Source organism: Prinia subflava, chromosome 13 (assembly GCF_021018805.1).
Source record: "Prinia subflava isolate CZ2003 ecotype Zambia chromosome 13, Cam_Psub_1.2, whole genome shotgun sequence".
Lineage (NCBI taxonomy): Eukaryota > Metazoa > Chordata > Aves > Passeriformes > Cisticolidae > Prinia > Prinia subflava.
This window is the reverse complement of record NC_086259.1, coordinates 21,323,579-21,334,527: the sequence shown is the minus strand read 5'-3', so window position 1 is coordinate 21,334,527 and position 10,949 is coordinate 21,323,579. Positions and strand designations below refer to the sequence as shown.

The window sequence follows — 10,949 nt, the reverse complement described above, 5'->3', positions numbered from 1 at the left end:
GTGCAACAGTAGGACAGTGCAGGACTGCCATGTCAGAATTTTTATTAATAAAAAAGTTACAATAACTTACTCCCTTTATCACACAAAGGGCTCAGTATAAAGAGCTCTAGCCTCCTAAGATAACGTAGGGAAGTGAGAGGTGGGTACTTTTCTCTTATCCTCCAAGACAGCAGCCTTCTCCTGTCCCCATGGGGAAGTGTGGCCAGCACAGGAGCCACAGACCCACAGGGCCTTTGCCACAGGGCCCAATCCAGGAACAACCTTCTGCCCCTGCCTGCAGCTAGTTCACAGGTAGCATAGACCAAGACAGGGCACAGGTGCTGAGTCTACAAAGACATGGGGGACTGGAAACAAGAGGATACGCAAGCTCTAGTGGAGAAGGAGAGAGGTGTTGTCTTCTTTCCATAATGCTGAGGAGTCTGTGGAGCACAAAAAGTGAAGCAGCAGGACAGTGGCTGCTTACAGGCGGGGAGAGTGAGGCAGGCTGGAAGCAGCCTTGCCTGCCCAGCAGCTGCCTCATACAAGGTCTAGCCTGACAGGGGCAGGGGGTCAGCTGTAGCTATTTGTCACACTCCAGATCCTGGGCCCCCTCAGCACCCTGGTAGTGCATCTCACAGAACTCCTGAATGCGACTGCAGGCCTCCAGGATCATCTCCTCAGGCACGGTGATCACTACACGGAAGAAGTTTGGGTACTCAAAGCACTGAAATGAGAAAAGATGAAGCTGGCAGATTAGCTGGGATACTGCCAGTTTTTGGGCCCTCCCTTGGCACCATGAGCTGCATCAGCACATGAATATGGTCAATATAGAACAGCAGGGCTTGGTTCTTGCTCCCTTATAATGTTTTTTCCATTTCCAAGCAAATCTCCCGTCTGCATCTGTGTAGACATGATGCTGTGAGTGGGACAGGCCAGAGGACTTTGTGTGAACTGTGCAGACCAGACTGTGCAGGGAATGGGCTGAAAGGAGTAAGCAAAGGAGAGGGCTGGAGAATATTTAAGGCCCTGTCCATATCCAGTGTTGGAAGTGAATGCAAGGCACCGATGTTCTCAGGCTTCCCTATGTCTGCAGGGGTGAGGGACTGGAAACAGACTGAGGCAAGGAACATTGGTGGGAGCACTCCTCTGAGGGAGCACCTTCAGCAAGGAGGTATGGGGGTATATGGAGCTCAGGGATACTGCTCTGCCAGCTTGAGAAATACTGGGCAAGCCTGGAGTTGGGAAGATCCTGGCAACCTGACTGAGTGCTGTTAGTGGGCCAGAGACTGCCACACACATCACGGGGAGCTGACAGCCAGTTCCTACACAGTATTACAGACCATGAACACTTGCATACACAACTCCCAACCTGTTCTCAGAGCTCAGGGATTCCTACAAACTCCTACACCTTCTACCACCATGTTTTGACCTCATAGCCCCTTGGGGCTCTCAGTATTAGGCTCACCGTGGCTGGCAAACAGAACACAGACTGCTCCGAGATGAGTCGCTCAGTGAACTCCACATCATTTTCAAACTCCGGAAAATGCTCCATCTCAATCTCAACCTGCAGCAGAGGGATGTAACATGGCAATCAAGGGCACCAAAACTATCTACAGTGTCCTTGCTTACACACATGACCCAACGACTTCCCAACCAAGTCCAACTGTGTGCCCTCAATTTTTGCTGATGATTTGGGCTGCCTGGGATGCAAGACAGAAATATATAAATGAAAACTGAGCTTCTGAAAAACCCTTCATTAATTACCTAAAATGGCATTTCAGTTAAATACTGCTTCAGAAAAAAAAAAACCCACCTGGTAGAAAAGACACAGCAACCAATTGGAAGTGAAAGAGAATAAATAAGACATTGAGACAGAGCTTGGTAGAGAACTCAGTACACATTAATAATCCTGTTATGCAAGAAAAAACCTGCTTTGATTTAAAATAAAAAGAAATATAGCAAGGTCTAGAATATCTTGAACAAAATTAATCCTTGTAGGATAATATAATTGGTAAAATGACATGAAAATGGTCAAATTTTCAATAAATATTTCTTTTCTGTATTTGGAAAGAAGACAGCTGCCCATCTTTCACATAAAGACAGTGCTATTCTGACCATTTGTTTATAGAATCCTAGAATGGTTTGTTTTGAAAGGGACCTTAAAGCTCATTTAGTTCTAATGCGTCCACTATGGCCAGGGCCGCTACCCACTAGATCAGGTTCTTCACGGCCCCATCCAGATTGACCTTTATAACCAAAGAAGATTTTAAACATCTCATGAAAATATTCTTAAACAGATAATTTGAGAGATAATTTGCATACAGAAGTTCTGAAAGAGGTAGTAGAAAACAAAAATAAACATGTGATTTAATTTGAAAGGGATGGTAAGCTACTCCAGAAATACAGTAAGTATGAAAGAATCTTAGAGCTGTGCCTCAACATAAAAAGCATAAGCAAAATGACCTGTATAGCTCTGGGTAAAACTGGAAACAGGGCCAAGTAATAATAATTTTTCTATAGAAATGAGTGAGACAAATACTGCAGTATTGTCCAGTTCTGAGTCCACATTTTAAGAGTGAACGAAAAACTGGAGACATTATGAGATGAAACAAAATAAAAGGAAAAAAATTAAAAATATGTTAAAGTGACATAAATGTCTCAATTGAGCTTGATGAGATGAAAAAGGAAATTGCAGCACATTATAAACTTTAAAGCAAACAGTCATAGGAAAACGCAGAAGAAGAGGCAACACCACAGGCAGAAGACAGTCATGATAGTATGAAGAAGGCTACATCTCCTACAGGATGTATGATCTGCCTTGTTTTTATAAGGGCTTCCGGTTACCAGCTGGCTTCATATCCAGGTAAAACAGCCTTGTCTTGCAAAGTACAAGTCATGGAGTTCTGTGCAGGAGCAAATGGGTTAAGTGTACTGGCCTCTGCTCTGTGGGCAGTGAACAGCATAACCTGGCCTTCTAAAGTGACCAAGGGATGCATTTACCACACAGGGCAATATGAAAAGGAACAATAACAGAGTAACAGAGACCTGGTGCTAAGTACCAATCTGAAATACTGACTAGCTCTGGCAACCAGACCTAGTGTGAGTGTTGGTAATCCTCACTTACCATCAAGTACATGGCTCCAGCAGGCCTGACGGGCTGAAGGCCAGGGATAGCTGATAAGGCAGCATAACAAAGGTCAGCATTAGACTGAAAAGCAAAAAGGAGAAATTTCAAAACAAGAGAAATTCCAGGAAGCAGCTCAGTGATTGGAAACCAAACTCTGGACTGTGTCTATGAACAGATTTGCCTACTGCAAATAAAAGGACCACAAATACAAATATGGGAGATCATGGCCTTGAGTACAGCAGGGGTTACTGAGCTGAGTTCAGCAAGTCAGGACCAAACTCCATCTCCTGGGTCAGCAGCTTCAGCTGCAGAGCTAGGCTGTCTGAAACTTATCACAGCCAGTATTTCTGCCCATTACTCTGTCTCCTGCTGGAATTTGATTTGTTGGGTCATCTTAATCACACACAAAACTGCACCTCCAGGTTGGGGGGAGGAGAGGAAGAATGATGAACTAGAGAGAAGGACTCCCTCCAAAATAATCTGTGAACAGACATTCTTGATCTGTAACAGCCTGTTTACCTTGAGGATGCTTAGGGTGTTGTGGTAGAACTCAGGTGGTGTTCGGTGCAAGATACGCTCCAGTGCTCCTTGGACAATTGTACAGGGTCCTAAGATCCTTTGACTCAGTCTTAGAAGGCCATCCCTGATCTGAGAAAACATCATATTTGCAGCTTAGATGATGCTTCCCTAAAGGAAAGAAACAGCTCCGAGGCTCACTTCCTATATTTCTAAAGCTGTTTACACCCTTCTCTTCAGTGAGCATACAGACTACTAAAGAACATTTGTTTGACTATATGCCAGGTTTAGCGCATGAATTACAATGTCATTCTCTGTTCCTCCATTGCAGATTGAAATGCCAACCGAGACAACCGTTGGAGTTTCCCAATCTGACTCAAACCAGGCTGGAATATAGATAATACAAATAAAACTGGAGCTGTTCTAAATACAACTTTGCATATCCCTTAGGTTTGTGCCCACAATCCACACTTTCAAAGCCAGGTAAGGACAATCAACATTAGCTTTTCTGCTCACTCATTTGATCCTCTCTTCTCCCTCTTCCTCTGCAGAGAGCCTTCTAGGTGGAAAGATCACTGCAGTAGATGGTTGTCCTTGTAACACAGCTGAAAAATAGCCAGATAAAGCACTGGCAGCACTGCAAGGTGCTTTGTTCTTACTTTTAAGAGAAACCATGTAAGAGCACATAGACATCACACATGGACTCCACATGCTGCATAAGCCATGCAATACTTTCAGTGCACACTGGAGCTGTTTGAGAAGTTAGAAGCACAGAAAAAGGACAAGGCATATATTAATGAGCAGCAGAGACACTGAGTGAGTTACAGTGTAGATGTGGGTAGAAGGCCATGTCTGGGAGCAGATGGAGTAAGGAAGAGACATGAAAAAGGGGCAGAAAAGCTGGTAAGCACAACTGGGTGACACCCACTTGAGAGCAAAAGAGCAGTACCTGCCTGTATCAGTTAAAGACCTGGTTATCCACATACTGAAGACTCTGCAAATCTGTTGCCATCACAGCAACTCAGCGGTTCTCACCTCATTACCAAAGATGTCTCTCCTGTCATGAATTAGGATCCAGCCCATCCGCCAGCCGGGGACTAGCCATCGCTTTGCCAAGCCACCACAGGACAAGATTGGCACATTGGCGCTGAGAGTTGCAATGGGCTCATACTTGCAGTCAGCAAATACCTATGAACCAGAGACTGTGTTAGGACTGTCCCTGCCTCTTACTGTGAGAACTGGGCATGTGCATAAGGCTGAACAAGAAGGGATTGCAGGGAAGCAATGGGAAATCAATGGTGAAAACTCACAGCTTCAAAGTATGAAGACAGTAAGTGCACACAAATAAAAGCAAGCTGTTTGGGAAAAGGAAGGGAGCTGGACATGAGACGTTCCCCTAGGACTGTGCACCAAAGGACTGGGAGCTCCAGGTATGGACCCAGGCACAGGAGAGTGGAGCTGTCCCTCACCTCTAGAGACCTGGCACCATGGCCAAGGATTAGGTGCATCAAAAGGACAGGCAGCATTGGGAGAGCAAAGGACTGCAACTGACACTCACCATATCTCCATAGATCTCATCAGCCAGGATGGGCACACACTGTCTTGATGCCACTGTGGAAGAGAGGGCATTCAGCCTAGCCACCTGCATCCTCCATGGGAACAGGCTTATCCTTTGCTGCAGGGCCTGGCAGAGCTCAAAGGGAACCTCTGTCTCAGGGCACAGGGTCCTTATCTTCCTCATACAGACTGTTTATTTGGAGAGCCTGACCACTGGTGATTCCTGCCCTGACTGAGCCTCGTTCTGCTTCAGTTGGTGGGGACTGGTGGGGACAGCCCTCCCTGTCAGGACAGGACTCAGGAAGCACAGGGCTCCTGTGAACACTCCCTGTACAGAACCAGAGGGGAGAAATTAGCAGTCCAAGACACAGAGCTTTTGAGGAACACACATGCTCTGCATGTTCTTGCCTAGATAAGACAGCACCTCCACACTGAGCAAGCCCTCATTCCTGAGGTGGAGTCAGTCAGAAGCAAAGCCCTGGGCCATGGTACTGCAGTGACTGAGACATGAGCAATGGGGACACACCCTAGACTGCAACCGTGCCCCAGGCCCCAGAAACACACAGGCAGGCTCACCTGCCAGGATCTCCTGGAGGTGGCTCTTGCTGAACACAGAGCCACAGGGGTTCGATGGGTTGTTCACAATGAGGCAAGCTGTTTTCTCATCCACCAAAGACTCCAAGTGCTCCAAATCAATTTCCCAAGCCTTCTCTGGCTAGTGAAGTGAAAAGAATGGGAAGTAAAAGCTGAGGAACTTGACTTGCCACACAAGGTCAGGTGTGCCAGGGCACCTAGGGTTACTCATGTCACCTTAACCCACTTCCCAGGCAGGGGCCAAGGTATTTCTGAGAGGAGAAATGTCAGAGCTGCCCCTTCCATGCCTGCCACCACTTACCAAGAGGTTATAGAGTTTGACCTCTATCCCCATAGACAATGCCAGAGTCTTGTAGAGGGAGAAGCCAGGCCGTGGTACTAGGATGTTCTGGCCTGGGTTGGCCAGCACTGCCAAGGCAAGCTCTATGGCCTGGCTGCAGCCACTCGTTAAGATGACATCCTGCAAAGAGCACAGAGAGGTCAGTGGAAAGCACAGCCACTCTGAAGTACTCCAGACACAGAGGAGTGACATAACATTCAGGCTCAACTCTGCCAGGCAGAGCTTCTTAGCCAGAAAGACAGTGCCAGAGCCTGACTGAAAGCAGGGAAACTTCAGCTGGTGGAAAGCACAACCTCCTCCTGAGGAGGGTGGAGGTGAAGGGCTCAGGGAAGGGATGAGAGCAGCAGGAGACCACCTTGGGACAAGGTGATTTGGCTAGCTTTTAGTCCTGTAACTGGGCAGGGAGGGAGAGCTGGGGTAGGGCCCCCATGCCTTATGGTCTGCAGGCAGAAGCACCCTGTCTGCACTGCAGTGGGAGTGCCTTGGCTGGGCACCAGTACCTGGGCCTTCAGTGGTGCCTCTGGGCAGTTGTAGTATGCAGCCACAGCTTCCCGGCAGGACTGGTAGCCTGAGGAAAGATGAGTCAAACATGGAAGGGAGGTTTTTACAGATTCTTTTCTTCTTGTTACCAGTACTGTTTCTTTCTTTTTTGCCAGTACAAGGCTCACAGCTACTGCTCAGCTGGGGAAAGCCCATTTGGTGGTGTCCTGGGTGGCAGAGACTGTCCTGCCTCAGGCCAAGCACCATGCAGCCCAAAGGCTGGGCCAGGATGGCCAAGAGCAGGGACAAACCTTAGGCAGGGAGGCAAACTCTGGCCCCAGAGCATGTCCCAGGGACAGAACTGACAGGAGCAGAGTGGAAGGTAGCCAGGGAGTTTTCTGAGCCAGAAGGAAGCCAAGTGTGATGACATTGCTTTCATTGTTTAGTGATGGCCCTGGGGCAGCCCTCCCTGTCACCAGATGGAGGGTCCTGTGATACAGGCATGATCTATGCTCTGTGCACACTTTTGGCACTAACTGCAAACAAGGCTCATGGTGTCAGTGAAGTCAGGGAGCCCAAGAGGAGTCCTGGTTAAGGCAGATCAGAAAGGAACTTGGCTATAACTCATGGTAGGGACACACAGTCCCAAGGCCGCCTGAGTTCTTGATACCCTGTCTACCACAATGGCTGAGGCAGCAAACAGCTTCTGCAGGAGCTCTGGGCCTTAAAAAGCCCATGCAGGAAAGAGCACACAGGTGTGTCTGGAGGATATACATACTTGTGTGTTCATGTGACTATTGGTGAGGACAGCAGTAAGGTGCTAATGGAAAGATGTCTGCGGGCTCCATATACCTGCTGTGGGGTAGGAGCTGGCACATGACTTCATCCAACTCTCACAGGATGAGCTTTGTCAACTTACCAACAGATGGAGCATAACCATTGTACTGTCCTGAGTCCAAAACCTCCTTCACAGCCCGTGTGACCTCATCATTTGTGGGAAGGTTTCCAAAGACTGTCGGGTCTCCTTTTCAAAGATTGAAAAAACAGTAAAGTTCTTGCTGATCTGTGACAGGCAGAGTTGTGTGGTTGTCTGACCTATCCCTTGGTGCTTGCACAAACTTTGTGCTTCAGAGCCCTGCAATCTGTCAGCCACACAGTTGACCCAAATACCTGGAGGCTTCAGCCACAGGACTATGCTCACCTAAGGACAAGGAGATCATGGCTTTCTTTGGGTTTGGTTCCACCTTCATGCTGTCTACGATGGCTCGAACAGGATTGAAAGTCTTCTTTGACATTTCAGAAGCCCTGACAGCCCATCTTGGCTTCCGACCCTTCACCTTCCCTGGTGATATGATGTTCCCAGTGTTCTTGAGATGAACATCTAGCATAGGGGCATGATCTCCATGGCCATTCACTTGGATCAGATATGAGTCCATCCTGAGAGCTGTCAATGCAAAGTGAATTTCCTGGGCTTAGTTAACACATGTCAAACAACGAATCTGTCCATTTGGGGATACAGCCCATAAGTAAAACTTCTGAAAGCTGTAGACACTACCTACTGCCTATGGACAAAGCAGCAGCAGCAAGTAGGGTTGTGTTTGGTGCCAGGATGTAGTAAACCCCATGCATAAGTGAGAGAGCAATACAGTTGGAAAGATTAAGGCATTTCTCTGTGTTAGCTGCACCATTGCCTGGCATGGATCTCCTGCACTGAAGAGGAGAAAGCCCCGCTAAAGCCAGCACCCAAGAATTAGCAGCATGTTGTAGTCACTGCTTGACTGCATATTCAATATTCCATTGACAGAAGGACCAGGTCAACCACTGTCTCCCCCCTGCTATCAACCTGTACACCTCAACTTCCAAACACAAGGGCTGGCCCACTATGTTCATATCCAGAATGTTCCTCCAGTCTAAAGACAGAAATACAGCACTATAAATCAAATATCAGATGCCAAAAAGGTAGTTCTTCAGTGTTAGCAGGATGCACTGGGCAGTGGCAGGATAGAGGTTAGACACTTGCTTCTGCCAGAAGAGAACAGCCCAGCCCAGAGAGTCTAGAGCAAAAGGCAATGCTTAGGAAATGGAGCAAGACTGGTACGGTCAAGAGGGAAATCCAGGAGGCAGCACTGCCCCAAGCAAAGGGCCTGTAGTTCAACCTGAAACTGATTAACAAGCAAGGCACAGCAGAGGAACAACTAGACCAGACAGGAAAAGCCTAACTTACAAACTGCTGATGACTCAGAGCTTTCCAACTGCACTTTAGGGATATGGCACAGAAGAGGCAGACCTCCTGAGACACAAAGTCTGTTCTTGCTGATGCTGGCACACTACTTTGTAATCCTGCCACAAACTGCTTACGCTTTCTATTCTGTCCTATTTCTCTGCTCCACTGAGAAGCAATTCAGTGAACAGTGGCCCTTTCCTAAAGGTAGTTACATACCCCCACACTTGGAGATAGAAATAAGCTTCCTTCCCCTTCCTTGCTGCAGAGACTGAGCCAGAAGGGCAGTAGTGTTGTCTGGTTCAGGCAGGATTTGCCATCTGAACAAACTTCTCACTGTGTCAGTGAAGTTTGCACCTAGAGATGCCCCATGCTGCTGTGGTTACTTTACCAGCAGTGCCTTATTAGGCCATTTACAGCAACCCAGGCTGATCTAACAGGGTCACAAAGCAAGACGTCAGCTTTTCTGCTGAAACCTTCTGGGCTTCCTTTCCACCAGAAGAAAGTCAGCTGAAGAAATATACAGCAGGGCTGCACAAAAAACTGAGCCTAGAAATGAGCTATGTATGTCAGTTCAACAGCTGGGCTGTGTCCCAAATATACAGTCTATCTTAGCAAAGCCCTTACACCATGCTGCAATATGGTTCTTCTGAAAAGGGGAGCTGTAGACACAGGCACAATAGATACCTTCAATGCAGGCAGCCAGGGAAGAACTTCCCACTACCCACCTGAAAGAAGCAAGGCACCAGAGCATAGCACTTTACCTTCTACAGCACAGACAGGGAAACACCAACAAGCTTGGGGATCCAGTCCCTAGTTTTCATCCAGAACAAATCCCCTTGAGAGGAAAGTCCTGTGAATTCTTGCCCATGAAATAATCCCCAAAACTGGGCGTTGACACTGAATCCTTTAGCCATTGGCTCACAGAGAGGGCTGCTCTCCCCACCCAAAAATGACCTCTCCTCCCCTTTGCAACTGTAGTCACTTCAAACACCTGGAACATGGCTGTGCATTAACTCTTTCTAGGGGCAGCCGAAGGACACAGCTTGGCTTTGTGGAGTGCCTGGGCTGCCATCCTTTGCCACCACTTTCCTCAGTCTGCAAACACTGCTGGGGGCAAATCTGCAGAGTCCAGGTATTCCAACACTAGCACCCTGTAATTCACTGAGAGTGGATTGATGGACTGTAAAGCTTGAGGAAGCCATCAGTCTGTCCTGACATAAGAGTTTCTGGGATCCCAATGCACCAGCTGACAAACACCAGTTTGTGGCTTCATTTGAACTGGGAGGCATCTTCCTCAATAAACCAAAGGGAGGAAAGCACTTCCCTGGAGGCACCAGGACCTGAAGGATTAAAGTAAGCTCAAGTTGTCATTGGTTTGTAGTGAGTTTTTGCACACACCACCCCCCCCCCTTTTTTTTTTTTGGTTGCTGCAAGACCCAAGCAAATTCATAATTCTGGCAGCAGGCAGAAATTTTTTCCTCTTTGATGCAATTCTTCCCTCTTTGATGGTACTACAAACCATAGACGATACCATTCCCCAAACACCCTATTTTGCTAAATGATGTGAACCTATGGCTTCCTGCCTCTTAATTCCCACATGGCTAGGATAAATGAGAGACATCTGCACTCTTCCTGCCTTCCAAGGGCTGCTCCAAGCCTTCCCTTATTTCCTTATGGCAGCAAATGGCCAGAGACTGAAGACTTGCTCAGGGACAAGAGGGACTTGCCAATCTTCAAGCCAACAGACTGCTGATGCCTTCACTGCAGAGGCCAGTGGTCACTGTGAATTTTACCTGTTTATACCTGCACCTAAGCTGGAGGAGAAAGGACCTTGCATTTCAAGCCATGCTTACTACACAACTATCAGTAAGGCTGCATCTCCCCAGATGCAGCAAGTGACCCTTTTCCTAAGTGCTGTGGCTAGGCAGACACTGCTGGGGAGCCATGACCTGCTGTTGACCCCAGTACTATAATGGGCACTCCTGAGGCCACAGTCAGGGCCAAGGATTCAGGACCAGAGGTAGGTTGGAAGGCAGTGGAGTGCAGACAGCAGGTCTAACCAGGATCCTTTGCCCCAGACTAGAGGGCAGACTTCTCATTACAACCAGACCCAAGGCCTTAGACAAGGAATA

At 47.8% G+C, this 10,949-nt stretch overlaps 1 protein-coding gene across 1 annotated transcript; it reads right to left on the bottom strand.

Annotated features, from left to right (window-relative positions):
* Window positions 1-25: 25 nt before the first annotated feature.
* TAT (tyrosine aminotransferase) lies at window positions 26-9,714 on the bottom strand. The gene is made up of 12 exons (XM_063410447.1): window positions 9,579-9,714; window positions 7,795-8,037; window positions 7,513-7,617; window positions 6,614-6,681; window positions 6,075-6,233; window positions 5,756-5,894; window positions 5,181-5,233; window positions 4,658-4,810; window positions 3,626-3,754; window positions 3,104-3,187; window positions 1,445-1,543; window positions 26-703 (listed from the first exon to the last, which is right to left on the bottom strand). Exons 2-12 carry the CDS (start codon window positions 8,027-8,029, stop codon window positions 560-562), a joined length of 1,368 nt encoding a protein of 455 aa, XP_063266517.1. The 5' UTR covers window positions 8,030-8,037; window positions 9,579-9,714; the 3' UTR covers window positions 26-559.
* Window positions 9,715-10,949: the final 1,235 nt, after the last annotated feature.